Here is a 25,872-nt window from a genome sequence, read left to right on the forward strand (position 1 = left end):
TCCACAAACTTTTCACATAGATCTGAAATGTTCTTACCTAAATTCTGAATGTTGCTACCTCCGAGACCCACTTCTGAGCATCAAGATTTCATTTTAAGAACATCTGTGTTAGAAATAGACATTTTTTATATCTTCATGCCTTTTGGTTTTCTTTTTCTATGTATCCCCAGTACTTAGCAATTCCTAGCACACATAAGGTGCTTAATAAATGCTTGCTGCCTTGACTTACCATAAGGAATTTGTGACAAAAGCCATACACAAAGGTCCATTACAGCATTGTGGAAAACATTTTAGATGATTTTAAATGGAAGAATATTTTAAAATAAAGCTTGTATTTTAAACTTTCTTTATCTTTAGCCAAGCTTTTTTTGAGCTTCAGTTCTGACATCTCACAGGATAGGTTTTAGCCTGAAGCAAACTGTTTATAACCAACATTAAAACCTCTTGAGATGTATCACTAACAACTACCCTAGAAACATTATGGCCATGACAAAAATGACTGCTGTCATTTGGAGGAAGAAAGATTTCCACAGGGAGTAGTCATCACCAACATTGCCATTATGATAGTCTACATCCCTATCAGGGCACTTTCATGTCCCCCTGGGTGTCATTAGGTTATAGTTGTCTATCTTACTTTTTGATGCCTGGAAAAGAAATATATCCTGAAATAAAATGCCTATGTATCTTTGCCTGTGAGTCCCCATGGTCACTTTTCTTTTTCCTGTCCATGATTTTACCAATTATACCGTCTTTTGCCTTTCTTTGTATTCTCACCCCTTAGCATAGAGCTTAACACAGAGTAGACACTTAATAAATGTTTCATGATTAACAGACTCTAATTTATCAAATTTTTACAAAATTTTTATTGAATTATTCTGTTTTCAAAGTCTATTTACACATCTCAATAAAATACAGAATTTTCAAACACTGAATTATATTTTCAAATGTCATTCTGACTTTGCCAGGCAGCTAAGTAGTACAGTAGAGAGAGTGCTCGATGAAGAATAAGGAAGATTTGAGTCTGAATCCTGTTTAAGACACTTGTAATTTGTGACACAGGGCAAATCACTTAACATCTCTGTGCCTTGTTTTTTTTCATCTATAAATAAAGATTATAGCTAACAATGTAAAGAATATTTTAGTTGATTTGAAAAAGAAAATGATTTTAAAATGAAACTTGCATTTTAAACTTTCTGGATCTGTATCCGACTTGCTACTATGATGTAGGGATGACTGATAGCTAGGATAAGCAGGCTCCTAGGGCTGTTGTGAGGATTAAATGAGATAACATATGTATCATTGCAAATTTTAAAGTACTATATATTATTATTGTTGTTGCTATAATTTCTTATTTTTTAGAGAATGAATAATAGTTTGTAGTGAATATATACTCCTTAAACAGCACTTTATTTGAGCAGGCCCAGAGTAATCACTATTCTTTTTAAAAAGTGAAAAATGGGTTTTTTTCCTTCATATTTGATGCAGGTAAAATACCTCTCAGAAGATAACCTGAAGTTGAATATCCAAAATTATTTTGCAGTTCTAATACTGAATAGTAAACATTTATTCAAAATTTTATTAATGATTGAATGTTCAAATGCAAATTCATTTATAATTGGAATGGATCTATTTATTCTCAGGAATGTGGATACAAACCACATAATAGTGCTAATTACTTGAGCTACCATAGTTTTTTTCTCCCAGAACAAACCATTTCCACAATTTTCATTTTTATACCAAAAATTCCCATTTTCTTTTTTTTTCCTCCTCTTGTACCTGGTAAGCAGATGATCATTTTATGAAACAAGTCTGGAAAATATATCCTTTGCTTGAATTCTTCATAATAATATCATCAATAAATCATATTAACTAAGGGCAACTAGTGAGGGCTAATATTTTTTCTAGTAACACATGTTTGATTGTAATGCATTTTGATTTCCTACTCTTAGAAATGGCTATTAAGGCTACATTGCATTTTCTACCATATAATTCCAAGGCTTCTGTTTATTTCAAAGCATCTAGGCAAGAAAATACACCATTCTTTCTGGGAACACATAATCAAGGCTTTTTTTTTTTTACTTCATACAAGACAGAACGAAAGATTAGAGTATTACAATTTCTTTTTAAACATCAAAATTATCAAAGAAACATTCAAAATTCATTCATATACTATACTGATGCCTGTTTTCATAAACACAAGTATTATCGGACACGGGTGAATTCTAATGATTTTTAAGCTGCCGCAAAAGTTTCCTATTATGGCATGTGGTGGAAAGAGACAACTAGACCTAACGTTAAATCAGTTGATTGATTTACCTCTTATCAAAAAAAGCTATTTTAGGAATATATCTTTTATTTGGACTATCTCTTTTGAAGTTGGTTTGGGGGAAGGGGAATGTTAACTCCAACAGCATCTCTATCTGAGCAAGGTGCACATTTATCTCTTGTGACAACAGAAAGCAATCTGCATAATATAGGACCCAGTTCCACATACAGGAAACCCTACAGGGAATTCAGATGGTGACAGGAGATGAATACCAATAGCCCATGTCACTGTGTTCAATGTGATGAGATAGTACAACTTGCAGTTCATTTTCCTTTGACAGGATTTCCCAGATTCACAGAGAAAACATCTCCTATTCTGTGGGGAACCCTACAGAGACTTTCCCTGCTCAAGGTTTTCCCCAGTTATTGACATTCACTAAGAGGGTTTGGGGTTGGAGGTTTCTTTAGAATTTAAAATCTGGAATGATGTCACATACCAAAAATAAATAAATAAAAGTACTTTCCTTCAGAGCACCAAGAGTTTAATCTGTTCAATTTTCTCTCAAGGGATGATAGAAACAAATGATTCTACTGTATACTTTTGTAGCTTGAAATATGCAACACAAGAGAAATTTTACAGCATGATGAAGTATGAATACAACACATACTGAATAAAAACAAATTCTTTAACATAAAAAATCCCAGGGAAAAAAAAGCTTATGCTTTATAAAAATACTCAAATTCAGAGAAATCACATTGTTCAATTGTCTTGTTTATTGTTGTATTTTGTACTTTGACTTATCAGAATTTGATTGTAATATCTTAAAATATTTAACAAGCTGTCTAATTTGCCACACAAAACCTTTTCTTTTTTAGCATTTATCAGCTTTCTCTACATAGTTTCATTTGCATGCCACTACATGCAATTTCCTATGACAAGAACATTTCCAAATGAAAGATAATATATTAATAATGTCATCTGTTCTCAAATTGCTCTATTTGGCTGCAAGCTAGCTCATTTGTATTTTTTTTAATCTGGCAAATGCAGAGGCTTAAAAGACACTCATAAACTGAAATTTAACCATCTTACCGAAAAGATAATTTTACCTGTTGTTAATAAAATAGCTGCTTAGAGGATCACAATGAAGACCAACCCCTGCAGGGAAATTGACGGTGAATCAAACTCCATACAGCTTTGTCAGTATTTGTTTTTTTACATAGAAGGTATGAGATCTTGGTATCCATGTTGTGCTACTTACTGATGTGTAGAGGTACCCTTCTCCATTCATGGCAATATACAACCCTGTCTTTACTCCCTGCATGGCAACAACGCGAAGTCCCACTGGTATGAGGTTGAATAATGCTGTAAAGATAAATGGAATCTGTCATGGACGGGCAGGGAAAAGAAAAACATTGCAATAACTAGGCATTTCTTTGTAAAAATCGAGACACCACACTTGTCATTGACTTCACAGAACATTTGTTTTTTGTTATTACTATTAGCAGTATTACTTTTATTGCTATCATTGAGACAATATTAGAATCTGCGTCATCAGCATCATTTAAATCACTGGTTATCAGCATCATTTTAAATCAAGATAGTATTTCAACAGTAAAGTTAGCATTTAAGTTTCAGCTTGTAAATCTAATTAGTAATCATTTGTACTAGAGTTGGCTAAAGCCACCATTGTTGGGATAACAAACACAAACTGGGCTGCAATAGGGAAAGCACGTCTCACTTTTTAACACCACTTTGTACTCAAGGAAAACAACAACTGTGAATAATCTCATGGAAAACAGAAAAAGAAAGCAATTAAAACTAAGTGATTAGTCTTATGCTGCTTAATAGAGAAGGTGTGATTTGTCTTTGCAATGTAGGACAGTGCATTTTTTTAAAAAGAAAAAGAAAAGATAATTTCTGCAACTAATTTGCCTTTCACAGGGAATTTCTGCACTGAGGTTTCCCTATACCAGATAAAATCACAGGGCCAAAGCAATTTGCTTTTGCAGAACTAATCAAACACCTGAGCTAATGACACTTAGCCATTTAAAATAACCAGAAGGTAATATTAATTCCATTTTACTGACTTGAAAACCGGGGAATTTTTTTTTTCACTGTAAGGAAGAAAGCACTGAGTACTTTGGTCACTTCTGGCACACCAGTCACTCAGAGGTGGTCCAGTATCCTCCTTTGAATCCTGACGCCTTAAGGTAAGTGAATCATTTGCACACTAATATGTATTTTCAAAGTGAGTGTTGTCACATTTGTGTGTGACCCTGTGTGGGAGTAGTTAGGGTTGGAGGTTAGCACAGTGGAAATAAGGTCATATCAATCTTTGGAGAGGGGAATAATAAATTTAATCTTAATAAGCAAAGGGATAACCTGAATAAGGACAATTTATACAAATTCACATAAATCAAATGCATTAAAACAATTGTGACTTTCTTACCTATACCACTACAGCCTCAGACACTAGGTCTTACCATCTGCCTTACCACTATGCCCTTCAGAGACCCAGGGCTTTCTGCGTGACCTGACAATGAACTCAAAAGATCCCTGGACCTTGCCACTCGACCTACAGTTACTCTCTTAGGAGCAGCAGGCCCTTCCAACCACCTTGCAGGTAATCCCTCTGATATATATTATCTCTTCTAGTTAGACTATTATCTTCTTGAAGGGAAGGACAGTCTCACTTTTCTATTTGTATTCTCAAAGCTTAGCATAGCAGACGGCACATAGTTAATACTTAATTAACACTTTTTCATTAGTTTATTCATCATCAAAGATTTTACTAAGAACCAGTGGGTATACCTTGTCAAGAGTTTGGCTGCTAGAAAAATAATGCAGATACTTAATAACTGTCAGAAAGTAAACATGTGTTGTATACAGGAAGATAATAGAAAAAAAAGAGAGGCAAGATATGAGAAAAAATCAGTCTTATGTTATTAGACTTAAATGTTCCTTACCAAAATATATTACATCAATCAATTAATCAACATTTATTAAGTGCCTACTATTTATTTGCTATTTGGCTAGGCTCAGGGGAAACAAAGAAAACACAAAGAAGCACCCCACCCCATCAAGAAGTTTATCCCAATTCCACACACATATATGTAAATATATGTGGAAATATTTCCAGTTAATTTATGTAGAAGGAGGTAAAATTTAGTAGCTAGGTGCCCTCTGTAGGAAGTGTCATACAAGCTGAGTTTGAGAGGGATCCAGGGATTTTAAGATGCAGAAGTGAGAAGAAAGCATTCCAGACATAGAGAAAAGAAAAGGCATAAAGAAGAAAATGGAATATTCTACAGAAAAAAAGAAAAAATAGAACAATATGGCTAGAATGGAGAGTTTGGGAAGAGGAGCACTGTGGAACAGACCTAGAAAAACAATTCTAGAGCTAGACTGGAAGGGGCTTTAAATACCAAATAGAAGGGTTAGTATCTTACCCTAGAGGCAACAAGTAGCCACTACAACTTCTTGAACAGGGGGATAATATGATCAGACCTGGGCTTTAGGAATATCATTTTGGCAGATGCGTGGAAGATAGATTAGAGTGGGTTGAAGATAAGTGGGATGGATGAAAGAGGCTGGAAGCAAGAAGCCAATTAGGAAGTCATTGTAAAAGCCCAGGTAAGAAGTGATTAAGTTGGTATCCTTTTGATTGGAGAGAAAGGGACAGATGTGGGAGCTAAGGATGACTCTGAAAACAGCAATATGGTTGACTAGAAGAACTATGTTGTCTCTAAAAGAAAGAGAAGTCTGAGAGTGGTGTGGATTTGGGGTAAAGATAAGGAGTTTTGTTTTTGATATATTCAGTTTGAGATGACTATGGGGCACCCATTGAGGTATATCCAAAAGGCAATTGTATACATATATGTGTCTTTATGCAATTTCCCAAGAGTTGAACATTTACTTGGTTGATACCTAACCCTTTGATTCAAATGCTTAAAATGCTTGTAGAGGAAGAAAAATACTTACTACAGAAATAACTGGGTTTTGTGTTATACAATAGAGATGCAAATCAACACTGCAAGATATGCTATTACCCTTCCCCCCACCCCATTCTCAATACTCATATGTAGCTATAGGGAAGGCATAGGGCTCAACATGTTTATTTTAATACTATACTTAAAATTTTCTTTTTAGTATTGGGAAATTATGAAAATCTATTTACTCTGGTAGGACATAAGGCATTATTTAGTGACTGATAAAAATAGAAACAGCCTAAAAACCTAGTCAGTCTTTTCTTTTGCTAGTGGAAAAAAAACACTCTTTTTTCCTATGATTCTTCAAGTAATTACTTCCCATGGATGTATTTTTAAATCTAAACATAGTCATAAAATCTTACATCTTTAGAACTGGAAGAGACCTTTGAGACTATTCAGTCTAGCCCCTTCATTCTGGGAGCTAAGCAAATTGAAGCCCAGAGAAGTTGTGATTTGTCCACGGCCAGAGAATTAGTTAGTAGGAGAGACAGAACTAAAATGATAGACTTCTGATTACCATCAAGTAATATTTCTATCACACTATGCCATCACTGAAAAGTTGATTTTTAAATATTTTTGACTTGAATGTTCTCTTGTAGCTGTTATATTCCATCACTTCTAAAACACTTTCATCTTATATGTTTCACATACATTGAAACCTTACTACCTGAGGAAGGGAGAGGGAGAGGGAGGACGAGAGGGAGAGGGAGAATGAGAGGGAGCGGGGGAGAAGGAGAGAGAGAGGGAGAGGAAGGAGGGCCAGCACTCTATACATCTGCCAGCTAGCTGGCCAATAGAAGAACACAGACATTTAGAAAGAGACACCTTCTCCCCCCAAAAAAAGCAGTGAAATAATTTCTCTTTTCTTCTTCAATCCTGAGTCAATCACTGCCCATTTACAGAGTTTATTTGGCCCACTTCTATGATTTGTCCAACAACATGTATATCATAGTAGACTGGAAAACAGGTATTCTTCATCTATTTGTGTGATTTTTCCCCCCAGTGTACCTAGGGGGACAATTTCTTTTTTGAATGCCTATGAATCTCTCTATATATTCCAGGATTTGGTACAATCAGAAGAGTATGATCCTCAAATAGCAATATCTGGAGAACCTTACCATCTATGGGGAATTTCTCTTCCATTTAAATGATACCCTGGACATGCTCTATGATACTGGCCAGCACCATTGTTGGCCATGCCTTCTTCTTTTGTGCCTCAACAACAAAGGTTATCTCTGTTGTTATGTCCTTCAAACACAGTCCTTCAAATACAGTCATGACATCTGCATTGGGAGACACCTTATCGGAGCCTTTATATGGTAGCTTTTGTCCTACTGAATCAAATGCTTTCTTAGTCAACAATAAGTACAATGGAATCTTGTATTTGCTATACTTTTAAATCAAATGTTTGACTTCCCTATATTTAGTTTATTGTACCAAAAATCCTTGTTCCATATTCATTCCTTCACTGATGATGAGGTCACTGTTTGTAGATATTCTATTTTTGTTTGAGATTAAATTGTAGGCATATAGGTCAATAATTATTAACATTTTATTTATCAACTTTCTTGGAGGAGACACAATAAGATCCAAGATATTTCTCAGCACTAGTAAAGAGAGTTAACATTATCTCCACTATATATATGAGAAGACTGAGGCTTGCATAGATAAAAGTAGTTCTCCAAGAAAACTAAACTATAAAGTACTAGCTGAAACTTGAACCCAAGTATACGGATTCCATATTTTGCCACTGTTATACTGACTCCATACTTCTGATTCATGGAAGCTATTCATATGGTCACATTGGGCCCATAGATGTAGATCTAGAAGGCACTTCCGAGGTCATCTAGTCCAATCCTTTCATATTACAGATGAGGAAACCGAGGCCCATGGAGGTCAAGTTAAATTCTCCAAGTCATTCAGAGAGTAAGCATCACAGGTAGCATTTGAACCCAGGTCTTCTCATTTTAAAAGTCAGTGGTCTTTCCACTCTGTTTGGCTACCTCTCAATACTTATATCTCTTTAAATTTGAGCACGATTAATTTTTTTTTCCTGATACCTGATCTCACCATTAAAACAATCTATTATTCAATTATAAAAAAACCAAGGATATTGAATAACTCAATTTTTTCTGTGATAAATATGCACTTAGACAATAATTGTTTATTATCATGTAAAAGATTTAGAATTTTATGGTTAGAACAGACATAACTAAACATCGTAAAGGACAATTTTGCAACTTTACAGATAATTGAGATCTAGAAAAACTAAGTGATTTGCCCAAGGTCACCTAGTTAATAAGTGGTACCATCAGGACTATCACCTAGGTCTCTTGATTTGGAGTCCAAATTGCTATTAATCTATAATTAGTAGGGATAGTTATAGTTGTAGTGACAGGGTTAGGGAAAGGGACAGACCTGTAATTTCACTGGTATTAGGAGTTCCAAAGTGAGGAAATTTCCTCTACCATGGCAGATTGGTGTCTTCTCATAATTAGAATCTTAGAGATTTGCTTATAGCACTGACAAGCCAAATGAATTGTCCACTGTCACAAAGCAAGTATGTCAGAAGCAAAACTTGAAGCCAGGTCTTGCTGGCTTTGAAGCCAAATTTCTATCTACTATACTAATTACTAAAAGATACTGTCTCAATTTGGGGGAAAAACCCTATTGATATTTCCATAAATGTTCTTCCACCAAAGCATTTCTTCTATATAACATTAGCTAACATTTATGTAGAATTTTAAGCTTTTCAAAGTGTTTTACATGTTATCTAATTTATTCTTTGTGGCAATATAGTGAGGTAGGTATTATGATATGATTATTTCCATTTTACAAATGAGGAAACTAAGGCTTAGAGAGAGGCTAAGTGACCTGCTCAGGGTCACAGCTAGGTGAGTGTTTGACATGACATTCTAACTCATGACTTACTGATTCCAAGTCCAGTACTTAATCCATTAGGCCTTCTACCTGTCTGAGGAAGGTGGCTACAACTTGCCTTCTCCTTGTTTCCTGTAATGATGTAATGGCAAGCAAAGTGGGGCTTTTTGGTTTTTTTTCTTTTGGAGTGCTCCTCAGCACTAAGGCAATCAAGTACCTTTGATTAAGTCTTGCCTTTGTTTGAATGAAGAGTCTTTGAATCAAGAGTCCTTTATTGGAAACAGTCCTGAGGTTAGCATTTTGTTTGGGGCCTCACTCATTGGAAGAGTGTTCGTGTGATTTGGCCATACAAGACTCTGGGTAGCTGTTGAAAACCCAGATGTTGGTGCTTCTCTCTTTGGTAACTATGTATATATTGCTATGGTCAGACAGTAAGAAGCTTGTCCTATTGATTTGTGTTATTTTCCCTGTTTGTAATTTCTGTTTGTATTTGCTCTGAAGTTCAGGGTGGTGACTTTTTCCCCTGAACTAAGTGAATGATATATGTATATTTAATTAAAGTAAGATTGCTAACCCCTTAAAGTTGCTTTCCTTTAGAAAAGGAGATCAAAGAACCTATGCAAGCAGCCATCATATGTGCTCGTGTTACTGACCTTACACCTCCACAGTAGCTGTAACTAACATTGTTGTGACAAATGAGCATCATGGTGAGTTTTATTCTATTTTTCATGTGCCCACAAACAATATCAGTCAATTGCCCTGCTCTGCTCCATGTTACTAAATTTCACCAGCAAGTTTAGCACTCATTATAGAAAATGAGTGCTAATATTGAATAACTTCTGGTCACTGCTCTCAAAGCTTATGTGTCACTGTGAAACTGCTAGAAATATTTCAAAGCCCTTAAAAAGGGTGCCTTCCCACTGGGACTGGCATGGGAAAAAAGTTATTTTACAGCTTTTCTTAGAGATTTTAGGGGTTTAGTGGATAGAATTGATTGATTCCATTACAATTCTGTCAACTTACTGATATTTCTATTTTTAAAAAAGGGTTAAATGTCAATTATCTATGAGTGAGTTCTCTCCTTAAAAGATTATCTCTATCAGCTCCATTCTTTCCTTTTATAAGCACTCATTCAAAGCTCAACTACATGTCCAAGCCACAAGGGGTGGAGATCAGTCTCAGAAGAGTTCAAGTAAGAGAATAACTACATGTCCAGAGTACCAAAGCTAGTATGTGTCAGAGGCAGTATTTAAACTCAGGTCTTCTAGGCTCTGAAGCCAACTCTATATCTGATACCTCATACTATTTCTCATTAGATATGCCTTTAATTAAATAATAATGGCTAATAATGTTTCTTGGAGACATTTTGGTGAATTAAAATAGGTTTCATGATTTTTGAAAAAAAACAAACTCCCTTAGCACAAAACCTAGTATATAGTAGGCACTTAATAAATGCTTGTTGGCTGACTTGTCCACTAATGAACTAGTGACGATTAGTTATTTTTTAGTCATGTCTGACTCGTTGTGACCCAATTTTTGGATTTTCTTGGCAAAATTACTGGAGTGGTTTACTATATCTTTCTCCAGCTCATTTGAGAGATGAGGTAGTTTAAGTGGTTTGTCCAGGGTCACACAGCTACTAAGTGTCTGAAGCAGGATTTGAACTCAGGAAGATGAGTCTTCTTGATTCCAGGCCCAGCACCCTATCCCCTGCATCACCTAGCTGCTTTTGTGACTTACTTGGAACCAATTCTTAGGATGCTTGCTATTTGTGGATGGCCATTAAGCCATAGTACCCTGTGAACTTCTGAAAAAGTACATGGTTTTTAATTATGTTTCTATCATCTAGAAGCATGATGAACTACTCAAGTTTACTTGTAAGGGATGGGATTAATTTGCTAAAGAAGAGAATTCAGCTTTTTAAAAAATTGCCTTTGCTTTTGAAGGTTTCTATATGTATCAGAAAACAAATAGGACTTTAAATATTTTCAAGGAAAATATTTTTTGCTTATTTGAAAAATTAGAGTATAAAAGTAGGTAGATGCTTTCCCGTTTTTCTGGCTTTGGTCCTAAAGGACATTTTTTTTGAAATTTCATACATTATCCTAACTTCACCAAACTCACTTGCAGATGTAATAACATAATTGTTTTCTGTATTAATTTTCCCTGTTCTATCCCTACAAACACTGTGTCCATAGCATGAGCAACAACTCCAAAATATCAGCACAACCACAAACTGAGTATCTGCCATATTAGAACATATGAAGAAAATCCTTTAGTTGGAACACCTGAAAAAGCAGTGATAAAGACAATTCTGAAAAATAAAAGGTGATATCTTTAGGTTTTCCCTCTCTAAATTAAAATGTATCGCTTAAAATATGCATTTTTTCTGAAGTACTACCTCACACCTATAAGATTGGCTAATATGACAGGAAAGAAAAATGATAAATGCTGGAGAAGATGTGGTAAAATTGAGACACTAATGCATTGTTGATGGAGTTGTGAATTCATTCTGGAAAGCGAATTGGAGCTATGCTTAAAGAGCTATAAATTTGTGCATACCCTTCAATTTAGCAATACCACTACTAGGTCTGTATCCCAAAGAAATCATAAAAAAAGGGAAAAGGACTCACATGTACAAAAATATTTATAGTAGCTCTTTTTATGGTGGCAAAGAATTGGAACTTGAGGGAATGTCCATCAGCTGAGGAATGGCTGAACAAGTTGTGGTACATGAATGTAAATGGAATTGTGCTATAAGAAATGAGCAGGCACATTTAAGAAACATCTGGAAAGAGTTATATGAACTGATGCCAAGGGAAAGGAGCAGAATCAGCAGATCATTGCACATAGTAATAGCAACATCGTGTGATGATCGTGACGTGTGATGTGAATGACTTAGCTCTTCTCAGCACTACAATGATCCAAGACAATTCCAAAAGACTCATGATGGAAAATGCTATCCACATGCAGAGAAAGAACTATGGAGTCTGAATGCAGATCAAAGCATACTATTTTCACTTTTTTTTCTTTGTGTTTTCCCCTTTTGTTCTGATTCTTCTTTTTCAACATGGAAATATGTTTAACATGATTATACATATCAGATTGCTCGCCATCTTGAGGAGAGGTAAGGGGAGGGAGAAAAATTTGGAACTCAAAATCTTATAAAAATGAATGTTGAAGACTACCTTTACCTGTAATTGGAAAAATATTAAAATAGTATAAAAAAGGAATATGTTTTTGTATATAATTTAGCATATTTATGTTATGTATACATATGTATATATATGTGTGTGTGCATGTTTATATATATACATATATATGTACATATATATGTATATATATATATAGAGAGAGAGAGAGAGAGAGAGATGTATCTATATTTGTATGTATATATAGACACATGAACATCCAAGATTTTTTAAGGCTTAGTATAATTTTGACCTATTAAAGCTCAAAAGTACTCTAAGAGTTTTTGGAATACTATGTGTATACATAAAATTCTTCATACTACCCCCTCCATACCTCACTGGCCCTTTTGATGTGTTTAAATAAGATGAATAAAAAACTTTCGAGAAATGTGACCAAATTCTTTGAGTATTTTAAACTTTAATTAGGTAAGTTTAACTAAAAGATGTTTTACCCAGATCTTTCTGAAGGTGGTATCAGAAAAGGCTACCTGCTGCTTTACAGGGCTTTCTGACATATACAATCAACATATAAATCATATGAGACCCTGTTACGTTTGAGACGACAGCACCAGCAGCTTTCAAAGAGTTTTTCTTGGCAGAGCAGGATGAGAGAGGGAGGGAGGGAGGGAGAGAGAGAAGGAGAAGAAGAGAGAGAGGGAGAGGGAGAGAGAAAGAGGGAGAGAGAAAGAGAGGGGGGGAGAATATGAGAGAGAGAATGAGAATGAGAATGAATGAAATACAGATGTAGCAAAGGCTAATAGCAGACACCCTAAGACTGGTGCTTTCTATGGAATTCCCAGTAGGATTTTGTTTTGTCATTACTATATATTCTTTTATATTCTTATTTATATTCTTTAGAACTCTTAATTTTACCCTATCTCTTAATGTTATGCTTTATAAGCCTTTGAGGAAGTATTGGAGTCATCAGGTCCAAAATGCTGTTCATAAAATGGTCAAGATACAATATTTGTAGGAGAGGGCCACCGGGCTTATCCCCAAAGTTCCTATTCTGCTACTATCAACTTCAAGTACTAGTATGAGAAACAGGAACCTACTATGCTATTATTCTTTTAAATTCATATGAATAAATACCTATTCTTGTATCTCCCAATTTTTTTCAGTTAAAAACAACCAAGTTTGGGAGTAATCTTAATCATTCTACTCTTTTGTTCTTTTGCTTTTTGATGACTACTGTATCAATATTTGCTTCTTAAATATTAGCAATATTATCATCATTTGGCCTGTCTTAGCGAATCAGAAGGAGGGAAATGTCTTTGTAAAGTATTAGTTCACTTGATGAAAATTGGTCTTTCCAAGAATCCTAACATTACATCCATGTACTGTGCATACCTATGAGATTTGTCACTGGATACAGGTTATATCATATTAGTAATTACTCCTCCATATAAAGAATGACAAATTGAAGAGGACCCAATAAATTGAGCATCAGAGCTCTGGAGGTTCCAATAATTGTTTTTGGCTTTTCATCCTATAAACTCATACATTTACCGTAGTCATGGAAAACTAACTAACCATGCTATCCATCCTGCTCTTCAGAAATGGCTTGGACATTCTCCAAGAGATATTGTAGGACTTAAAGATTATAGAAGAAAGCCAAGCAGTTCCAAGTGCTAAAACTGAATGGCTTCTGAGTCACTCAGCTATAAGAAAAGGAAATTGGATGCCTTCAGACTAGTAATATGAGGAGTATGGATAGAATATGGAGAAAATGATAAAATTTAACACATGTGCATATATACCCTCAAATATGTATATGAAGGGATAGAATGAAACATTGTGATAGAAAAGTAAGTATGACTGAAATATGTAATATAAAGAAAAAGATCTTTCTTTCTTCCTATTTCAGTAGGTCTTCAATTTTCCTATCATTTAACATGGGATAGCAGAGGTAAGAAAATGGAGGCATAAGTTATACAAAGAAAATAATGGAATATAAGAGGAAAAGAGGTCATGTCAGAAGAAGCTTTCGAATAAAATAAAAGGAAATAGAGAAACATGTAGGAAATTTAACCAGGAGATGAACAAAAATATACTAACAAAAATAATGAACAGCAGTATTATGTTTTAATATTTTTCAGAGTGCATTATCACATGTAATGAAGGAATAATTGCCATGACCAAAAAAGTGAACAAGTGATTCTTATAAATTCATACAACCTAAAAAAAATGCTAAGGAGGTAGGTAAAATAGGAGCTCAGTGATGTTGTTGTTGTTGGTGGTGGTGGTCCTTCTTTCTCAAAGAGGACCATGATATCAAGAAGATGTCATGATTTGCAAATGATCTGGATTTGAGCGAGGGAGGGCTATAAGTAACAATGCTGGCTCCTGAAAGCTTAGAAGTGCCAATTATCTGAGTAAAAATAAAATCAAATATTCCCATTTCTTCTCAAGTTATAGCTTCTTCTCAAGTAGATATTCTATTATCTTTTTTAAAATTATTTTTCCTCTAATTTTAGGAAAATAATGAAATATATTTATGAAGGCAATTGACGTAGCCTATTATATCTAAATTTTAAAAAAAATAAAGAACGTTGCACGTCTGTAGCTAAATGATAATGTCTACAAGCTGTGGTAAGTCATTTTCCTACAGTTTTCACTTACTAGAATTACTGCTGTCATCCTTGGTTCCGTCGAGAGCTCCATCGGGGTGCATTTGCAAGTAGTAGCCTTGCCTGCAATATAACCTGGTCACTATACCCTTGAGCTGGGGATCTGAAAGGCAAACATAGTTTATAATAAGCCTCACAATGTTGTAATGTAACATTTTTTCTTCATTTTATTTCTTTTCTATTGTATTACCATTATTATTAATAGTATTTGGGTATAATAGGACACATCATAGAAGCAGAAGTTTTGGTGTTTCCAAGATTTCTGGAGCCATTATTAACATAATAATTTCAATTATCATGGAATAATTGTTTTAGACCTGTAAGGCATTTTAGAAGTGAACCAGACCAACTTTCTCCTTTTACAGGTTAAAAAAAAAACTTGAAGAAGAGAGAGGTCAGATGTTTTGACCAGAATTATAAATCTAGTAATTATCAAAGGCAAGATTTGAATCCAAGTTTTCTGAAAAAGAGAAGAAAATATTTTTTTTCCCACAGAAAACATACATTTCATACCCAATTTTGTGTTTTCAAATGGGAAATAATAACTTATTTATTTTCTTAACTTGCATAAATATCAGGCCCTTTTTTGCCCATTTGTTTCTAGCATTTTCTTGCCAGATGTTAATCTATGAGCAACATAAAGAACATTCTTTAAAGGGCATTTCATTGCTAGTTTAAAAGTTGCTGATCATTCCGAATAAAAATGTAGGACAATTAGAAAACCCCTGTTGATATTTCTATATTTAATGTGATTTTAGGATTGAATTACATCATCTTGTACCGGATAAAGGTCACCATGCTAGTCTTTGGCACTATGGTTCATCTTACTTTATGTCACAATCCTCAGTAATATTGAAGAGCAGTCTATATCTATATGAGGTCTTCTTTATGCTATCAGTGCACAATTTGGGGTCAAGTTACTGCTAGTTGCCTATGAAACAGAACTGATGACCTCTCATGCAATTTTCTTCCAGTGCACAAATCCTTAGGTGAAGATCAAATAAAGAATAACCAAAGTGAAATAAAGTAAGATGGACATCACATTCTGTGACCAAGGAGGAATAAAAAGAGTAGGGTAGAGGGATGAGGGACTGGAATACTTCCTTTTAGGGTCAGATTTTTGGTGCGATGACTCATGGAAAAAAATAGCATCTGTAATATCCCAATACATTGAGATGTCAGCTGTTACCTTCTTGCTAAAAGTAAAAAAAATGCTCCCTTGTAAAAGTACTGCCTATATGTTAGTTTTCACATACTGGCTTCTACCCATTTATTAATCAGAATGCAGTGACACAAGTTTTGATATGATTTTTCTACGCAGCAGCCCAAATATTACTCTTGGTAACTTGGGTATCATAATACTTTCAAAACAACAAAGAACTCTCAATACCAACAAAATGCAGTAAACTAATTTGAATGTAATGTCAAACGACCAACTAAATGGACTGTCTTACAAAACAATGATGAAACACAACATCCCATATTGATGCAAAGAATTATGAGCCCATATTAAACAGAAAAATGTTTGAACTGCTCCAAATTACCATGTTTTAAAAACTGTGCTTTATTTTTCATTATAATTGTCTTGCTGAAGATGACATTTATGGCTTATCAAATAAAGAAAAGCTTTACCAAACAACTTGAAATAGATCAATATTTGATCTTTCTTTGAAGCTACCATCATAATGTTATATAAATATTTTTGCATAATAATGGGCTAACAACCTAGTATCGAACACCAGCTGCCCTATAGTGTAAGAATATGTGCATATGAAAATTCAAAATATTGTGCCAACTTTAAAAATTTTGCTGTAGTTAATTGATTGCTTTATGAATATTCATCATAGTGTAATATATTGTTAACCAAACAGCAACATCTTAAGGAGTTCAATTAATAGAAATATTTCATTGCAGGAATACTTCATTGGGATGCAAATTTCTTACCATGAATAGACTCTTTCATGTTTTTATCACCTTTGATACTTAGATATTTTGGTGTCAAATTAATGGAAAAAAGAAACTAGATGTAGAATGCCTGATTGTCCAAGAAACACGAGAAGAGTTGTAATGAATAATCATATTTCTCAGTATTGGAAGTTTTAACTACCCATTTCTAAAGCCTATAACATTTTACCTACCTATAGCCTGTCTGTTTGCCCTTAAGTAGGTCATCCACACAGCTAGATTTAAAAAAAAATACATCTATAGGTCAACCTCCCACATTTCACAAGTACTACCTACACTTTACATAAACACACTGGCTCAGCCACACCTATTCTTCCTGCTTATTCTATTACTAGTATGGTGTAATAATATAAATAATCAAAATTCTTATAGGAACAGACCAGAACAAACATGAATTTTAAATTAGCTAAATTAAAATAACTGAGTATTTTTTTCCACTAATGACCTGAATAGCTAACAATATGAAGTAAAACCTAAAAGCACAATATGAATAAAATGTTACTTTAAGTTGTGGTGTGTTTTTTGATAATCCACTTAGCAAAAAAACATGGCAATGAACTTGGAGTCTGAGGACCAGCATTTAAATCTACCTTCTGCTGTTTACTACCTAATGCCTCTGATCTTCATTTTCTTCATCTCTGAAAAGAGGAGTCCTAAGTAGACCTATGAAATTCCCAACTTTAAATTATCTGATTCTCTTGTCAAAATTCAGCTTGATTGATTCTGCTAAAATCCTCACTGTCCAGATTCTTCTTCTATACAAGTTTTCAAGGAATACCAACAGCAAAGTAATGAAAGGCGTTCACTATAATCCTCATAATTCTATCCAAATTTCTTTTAGGCCTTACGTGTTGGGCTACAAAATGGTTGTCCAGACTGGGTCACAAATCAAAGGGGTGAGTCTATAATTAGTCCAAATGATTTAGTGCCCTCAAATTCCACTTTGATACCATCCCATAAAAAATGAAGACTCCAATGTGAATCTGAAGAACTAGAGAGATGCTAAAATTTCCCTTTCATCAGATGCAGCCTACATGTTTCAATTTTGGTGCTGCGGCTCCTGAAAAAAACTATTATAATTAGGATGGAGTCCTACTGGAATTCTCTTCTGCTCTCCTATGCCAGACAATTCCAACATAGTTAAAAAAATAAAGTGCCTTCGTTCAAATTTACTTTGAGTTCTTCATTAAGGGCTAGAAGTGAAGTATTTTGGAACCAGGCGTACCAGAAGACAATCTTGCCTTCTATTTTAGAATAGTATGGAGCATGCAAATTAAAAAAAAATAATAAATGTGAGATTTGGGCCCTTACTTTCGTTTAGTGTTACAGTGGGAATCCATGTTTATAGTTATAACTCAAAAACTGAGGCACTAAGTTAAGTCAGCTAGATGGCAAGGTGGATTAAACACTGGGCCTGGAGTTAAGAAGGCCTGAGTTTAACTCCAGCCTCAGACATTCACTAGCTGTGTGACTTTGGGTAAGTCACTTTAATCCCTCTAGTCCACTGGAGAAGGAAACGGCCAAACCACTCTGGTATCTATGCCAGGAAAACCCCATACAGGGTCACGAAGTGTTGAACACCACCGAAACAAATGAACAACAATAATGTAAGTGAAGCTTTCTTTGCCTCAGCTAAATTCAAAATGAAAATCCAGGCAAGAAAGGTTTTTGACAAAAATTAAAAGCTCAACAGTGGGGAGAAGGAGAGAAAAATCTATAGCAATCACTCTTGCTTTAGGCACAGAATAGTTACAAAACCAGGGAAGATGGTTTGCTTCCAAACAACTTATCAAGACAATTTCAGAAAATTAGATCATCCTTTCATCAATGGATGGATTTTCTACACTGGTTCCTTACACTGATGATATCAAGAATGAAAAAGGGAAAGAAAAAAAATACCCAACACAAATTATTATCAGAAAGAGTGTCATTTAGTGGATTGAAAGCTGTGGCTAGAACCCTGCAGACCTGTTTTCAAATCCTGCATTTAGTTTAATCTTATTAGTTGGGAGGCCTTAGACAAGCCATAAACTTCTAGATTCCTCAGGCAATCCCCTGGGGTATCTCAGCTGTCCTACACTGGTTTTGATTAGCATCAAAAGAATTAGCATCCATTCCCCAGGAATTGGGTTTGGAAATACTAGGCATAGAGCTGTAACTAGGAATTTGTATATCCAGGTCAGTACCACAAACCATGCATGTAGAAAATACAATCGAATGAGGTGTCATTTAAAGGGGAAGATGAGAGGAGGTGCAGTGTAGGGTAGGGTAAGCTCACCTGAGAGTGCCATCTGTTAGCTTCCCATTTCAACTAGCTATTCTTGCTAATTAGGATTTAAACTTTGCTGCTTTTGTTGTTGTTTTGTAATCTGAAGGACTAAGTGCTATGTGCATTCTATAAATCTAAATTCAGTACCCTTTAAATTCAGCCTCCCTAAAAAACAACCCTTTTTATCCCACCCTAGTTATGGCAGTAGTTGATGGCAACATAATTCTTGCTGCTCAGGAAAATAAAATATAACCTGAAGCAAAATGATGACAAGTATAGAAATATTAAGAGGTAAGTTAGATTATTTCCGCAGCTGAGAAATCATAAATTCCCTGTATTGTTCATATTGGCTTTATCTTCCTAACAATTCTTTATCTGCCTTATTTAAGTTACTTAAAGAAACACTGTTTTAAGTGGGTCACCATTTTACAACCTTATGGAACATACTGGATTCAAAGATGACAAAGCATTTGGCAGTGAATCAGAACAGGGTAAGTGGTTGCTGGATTAGGAATTGAGGTTGGATCATAAAAGAAAGCAGTTTTACAGTAAAAGTGGGAATGATTAAATCTTTATTAAAGTGCTTTAAAGGAAAATATTTGGGAGATGAGGACTATAAAAGATATGAAGAAAACCTGGAAAATCAAAAAGATTGTAGAAGCCTAATTTTTCTTATTCAGTCATTTTCAGTTATATATGACTCTGTGACCCCATTTGGGCTTTTCTTGACAAAGATACTGGAGTGGTTTACCATTTCCTTCTCTAGCTCATTTTACAGATGAGGAAACTGAGGCAAGCAAGGTTAAGTGACTTGCCCAGGGGCACATAGCTACTAAGTGTTGGAGGCCAGATTTGAACTCATGAAGATGAGTCTTCCTGACTCCAGGCCCACCACTCTATCCAGCTTCTGGCTGCCTACTTCTATATAAAGAGAAAGCAGTTAATCCTGGGAAGATTATTCATATGTTTAAATAGTTGGCATCTTAATGAGCTATACAGCAAAGGAATTAGGATCATTGCCTTAACTTTTTGTAGCAGAATTTTATAACCAAGAATCTTAATCTAGTTAAAGCATCTAGACAGAATAACACTGTGATTTGCAATAAAGACATGTGATTCAATTCAGCAAGTGTTAGTTAAATTTCTCTTGTGTGCATAAAACAAAGCTAAGTTCTGTGGATATGCAATATTAGGGTAACCCAGAGAAAAGTGCTCTGAGATGTGGAGGGACTTCATTGTAGGGATTTGGGACAGTCTGCATGAATCCATGCATATATGACAAGACTTAGAAAGAATTTGTGGTATAATTTGGCTAGAATATAGCATGCACTGGAAAGTTTATTGGATCCAAATTGTAGTGATCCTTTAAAGCCATATTAGTACAGAAAAGTAAGCTGACCATGATGATACATGGCGATGTGTGTTTGTGTGTGTATCGGGAGGGAGGGAGAGAGAGAGAGAGAGAGAGAGAGAGAGAGAGAGAGAGAGAGAGAGAGAGAGAATAAGAAGGAGGAGGAGGAAGAGAGGGGATAGTAAAATCTGAAATCAATGTGGTTAAAAAAAATTAAATATGTGTTTCAGGATCAATATTTTAAATAATCTAGAAAGAAAGAGATAAGTAAAAACTGAGAAGAGGAAAATAATATTGATCTTAATAACAATAATGATAATAATTAGCATTTAGTTGATCCTTGAAACAAGCCTGGAATATAGGTGATATTATTACCCCATTCTACGGTTGAGGAAATTGAGGCAGATAGAGATGAAATGATCTGCCCAAGGTCACATAGCTACTAAATGTCTGAGGCTGGATTTGGCCTCAGATCTTCCAGACTCCAGAGCCAGCACTCTATCCACTAAGTTACCTAGATGGAACACGTAAAGACAAATAACAAAGAAGACACCAAGTACTATTTGATAGCAGATTATATAAACGGAAAGCTTCCTTACTTACTATCATTGCAAGGGCAAGCTGGTAGAATGTGAAAAAGGGGTGGAAAGGTAAAAACAAAGGCTGATGATAAAATATTCAAGAAAATTTCGTGTTTGGATATTTAAGTATGTAGGTAAATTATCTAGAAATATAGGTGCCATTAGGCATAGATGTAGTTTAGAGAGCAAGGAGGTGGTAAAATATATGAATACTTCAGTCAACATTTCTGACAAGATGACAACATGAATGGAAGGTGGGCCAAAAGATGTATAACCAGCTAAATGTATTTACTGACATTGTACTACTTTATGTGTGAGGATGTGACCATGAAAGATCAAGTTAGAAGTTTTCATTTCCTCAGCATTGTCTGCAATGCATCAGAATGTAAGTAATATTAGGGAAAAGAGAAGTTTATGTTTACCAGGCAGGCAATAGAATGAACAATAAACACAACTGCTCTGGGGGAATCCATGACAACTGAGGTGCAGAGCTTAGGAATGACAGATAGACAGGTAGCACTACCTTGTGAAAAGGGGCTAGGGAGAATGAGATACAATAAAGGTGAAAAGCAGCACATGGGCTGCCCAAATTGTTCACATTAGATCACCAATGGCCAACTGGGAGGCAAGATACTTATTGGATCAGTCAGTTCAACTATATGGACAAAGCTGAAAACTGTGGCAGTAGCTAATTAACTTTTAAAAAAATCATTTATGTACATATTTATTTTTAAATAAATGAATTTATTTTATTTAAATTAATCAATTAATTATTAAATAAATTTATTTAAATTTAATATTTTTTTAAATTTTGAGCTCCAAATTCTCTCCCTCCAATCCCTCACCCACTCAATGAGGAGGTAAACAATATAAAATCAATTAAACATGTGAAATCATGCAAAACATTTCCATATTACCATATTGCAAAAAAAAAAAGCAAGAAAAATAAAGTGGAAAAAGTATGATTCAGTCTGTACTCAGAGCTCATCAGTTCTCTCTCTGGAGTTGGATAGCATTTTTTTAATCTTAGGTCTTTTGGAATTGTTGGGGATCATTCTATTGTTTAGAGTAAATGGATCACTGTTACAGTATGGCTGCTACTGTGTATAATTCTCTCCTGGTTCTACTCACGTCACTTTTATATCACTTCATGTAAGTTCTTCCTAGGTTTTTAAAAACAGCCCCCTTGTCATTTCTTTTAACACTATAGTGTTCCGTAACAATTGTATCCCACAACTTGTTCAGCCATTTCTCATAGCTAATTAGTTTTGAAAACTATTTTCAAGATTACGCTGGCCCTTAAAGGACCCCACTCCCACACCTGCCATGGTGTTTTTTCAGATAGCAAATTATGTGAAAATACTGGCTATTCTGGTTCTAAAGAGTTACAGGAAGAACAAGATAGGTAACCAATATGCTACCAACACAAGACCACACCAATTCTGCAATCCAGTGGGCTTCTGCTAATTGCAGATCAGCAAATATAGTATATTTATATGTAATACAATAAATAATATCATTTAGAGAATAATCTAGATAACAAGTAATTAAAAGACATAGGTTTTAAGGAAAAGAGTAAAAATGGTCAAATTTTTGTCCAATGGACTTGTGTTTGACTCAATAATTAAGAATCAATGTCTTGATTTTAGAGAATGACTGAAATCTAGACATTTATTTTTTAAATATTTTTTCACTTACTAGACAAAATTAGGAGGATATTTATTGTTACTACTCCTATTTTGTTCTCATTTTTTTACTGAGCTCAGATTGAAGTAGCCCTGGCATGTTACTATCCTTTTTATTAAAAAAAAATAATGTTCTATGAACTGTAAAGGCAGATAAAATATCTGCTTTTTTATAGCTGAATAAAAGTACGAGGATTGAGGCTTAACCTTTGCAGGCTCACTAAAAGCATCCTCAGTATAATTCCAGTAGCAGACAGGATGACAGAGGTGATATGTATCTCATCCTATTCCCATATGATTTTTATTTCTGCTGCTGCATATTTGGAAAGCTTTTTTGGTTCCACACTGCTTGGAGATTATGAGAATTTGGCACATCAGCATCTATTAAAATGTTGTTTTTAGGGTTTTATGGATCAATGTTCTACCCGGGCAATTGTATGCTATGCTTCAGTCTATGATAATGATCTGGTTTCTGAACAGTTTATTTGTGGAGTTCTCAAGGATAGTTTAAAGTCTATACATGCCTATACTTTGTTGTCTATCAGTCCATGAAAGAGAGATTCAGATGTATAAGTCTAGCCATCAAGTCATATCTTGCTAGGTTTTTGCTAGTATTATCATCATTTTTTTCCTTTTATTGTTAATATACTTGCCCAAGCCAGGATAATCTTGGACAGTAGCTGTTATATTCCTAAGAAAGCTGGTCTTTTTCAATATGATTTTAATCAAATCCATCATAGTATCTACATTGTTATACTTCTAATTTTAATCAAAGTAAGAGGAAAAACTGTATCCTCAAAGAATCCAACAGAAAATAATAAAATAACTGCTAAAAAGAAGCAAATATAGTCTAGAAGATACACTTATAAACCTAACCTTCTGGAAGACTGGAGATAGGAGGCCATGAGCCTTTCAAAATCAATCCTAGTTCTTTTGTTTTGTTTTTCCCCCATTCTAACGTTAAAAATTAACCTATCATTAACCTCATACTTTGTGTATTGAACCTCAAGAAAATAAAGAGACATAAAAAGAGGCAACTTTCAGTCTCAGATTTTATCATCGTATTTATCTAGATTACAGTTTTAACTCAGGTCATTTCAGGGGCAAAACTTGATGCATGTGGTGCATCAAAACAAAAAATCTTTCATAGTGTATTGTCATCTGTCCTCAGAGCTTAAACAAATAAAACCAGTTCCACTGCCATCAGCTATAGAAAAAAAATCCAGCAAGTTTAATGAAAACAATCACTACCTCAGAAGATGACTCAATTAAAACAATCACTATCACAAAATGTTTACTTCTAGCTTACTGACTGACAAAAGAATAACTAGGTTAACCCATCCAAATTACACTTTCATGACCTTCTTAAAAGACTTCTTGCATTCTTTATATTAAAAACTACAAAATACATTATCACACACATTTTACATAATATATGTACACAGACACATGTATGTTTAGATAGATAAACATATTTCCATGTATTCAAGAACTAATTAGTTACAAATATTGGCTCTCAAATGTGACCTGTGAACCGGGAAGTCACAGGATGGTGAATAGAAGGAATCAAAAGGAGAATACTTGACATGTGTCTTTTTCTTTTTTTACATTTATGTGCGTAGTCAATATGATTACCATGTGGACTTTGGACCATGCATGGGCATGCTAGTTCTGGTCTGCTAACTATATGGAAATAGAAAACTTTTTGTTTGATTATGGAGCTTGAAGCATTCAAAAGACACTAACCAAGCTTGGCAGGTTTTTTGCTCCTGCTTTTTCTGACCTGGCTGGCTGGAGCAGCTGTAGTGGGACTCCAGGAAGTGAGGGGTCACAGGCCCTCTCCTACCAGAACCATTTTGCTGGTAGTATATGGTCCTGCTGTTGCTACTTTCTCTGTTTTATACATTCTTTTATACTTTTGGTGATTGGAGATGGCTAAAACCATGTGTGTCAAAAGGTCAGAATGGCAAACTATCAGAGGTCCGGGAACTGGAGTCCATACTGGGATTTATCAGAAGCAAATAATGAATAGCAAAGACCCAAGTGACTTGCTTGAACCAATAGAAATAAGGATTCCTTTCATCAGCATTGTGACATTTAAAAGTGAAATTGGTGGGGCAAACGCTGTGTAGAAGATGCATTAAATCTGAGTACATACTCTCCAAGGACTAAGGTGGTATACACGAGTATATGCCAGCAGCGTCAGGGTGAAATGCTTACAACTTCTGGTCTTGTTAAATCTTCCCCGAAATATCTCTTCACAAAAGCCAATTGATGTTAATTGATTAAGAGAAACTGGGACACCAATCACAAGGCATTATATTGCCTGGAATTATTATAGCAACACATTTTACCAGTATTTAAAGATTTTAAGAGGGTAATTAAAATTTAATTTTTATAGAGATCAACAATTTGCCTCTTAAGTCTCCAAAAATCCCAATTATCATGAGTTACAGGTCCTAAATATGAAAGATGTTCAGAAAAAGTGAAAAAAAATAATAAACATTTTCCCTCATCATTCCCTGAGTTCAATTTCTTGTAATGTTCCTCAATTCCAAAGTTGTTGAAAATAATGCACAGCTGTTTTTTTTTAATTTCATATTCTACATAACTGACAAAGGGATGTAACAAACTAGCCAATATCATATATCTGTTACCAGATCTTAGGTATTGATTTTTGCAGACATAACTAAGAATGGATAATAAAACATTATAGATTGTGAAGAACATCAAGTGTTTTTAAAAGAATTCCTTTGAAATTTTAACTTGTGGACATAAAGAGATAGGGTTATCTGATTAGATAACAGTTCAGAGGGAAACATGCAATGTAGTTTGTAACTGCAGTATTAGGTTTTGGACCAACCAATTTGTCATTTTTACCTCACAAAGGAGCTTTTCCTGTAATACAGAATGACACGTGTCCTTAACTCATCATTAACCTAATTCACCCCTTGAGAGAATACATAAAAATATATGAGAACTGGCATACTCTGCTGTATTACTCTGCACCATAGTCATGGAATAAAACACATTAGGAAAGATTTCCTGTTAATATGGTTTGTTAA

At 34.7% G+C, this 25,872-nt stretch overlaps 1 protein-coding gene across 1 annotated transcript in view; it reads right to left on the minus strand.

Moving 5' to 3' along the window:
• The window catches only part of FGF14 (fibroblast growth factor 14), a 248,499-nt gene that overhangs the window by 181,538 nt on the left and 41,089 nt on the right, over positions 1 to 25,872 (minus strand). The window contains exons 2-3 of the mRNA XM_036754472.1: positions 14,949 to 15,059; positions 3,525 to 3,628 (exon numbers count right to left, since the gene is read on the minus strand). Of these exons, the coding sequence (XP_036610367.1) occupies positions 3,525 to 3,628; positions 14,949 to 15,059 (215 nt within the window). The remainder of the gene's footprint in view (positions 1 to 3,524; positions 3,629 to 14,948; positions 15,060 to 25,872) is intronic.

The sequence above is a fragment of the Trichosurus vulpecula genome, chromosome 4 (assembly GCF_011100635.1).
Source record: "Trichosurus vulpecula isolate mTriVul1 chromosome 4, mTriVul1.pri, whole genome shotgun sequence".
Taxonomy (NCBI): Eukaryota; Metazoa; Chordata; class Mammalia; order Diprotodontia; family Phalangeridae; genus Trichosurus; species Trichosurus vulpecula.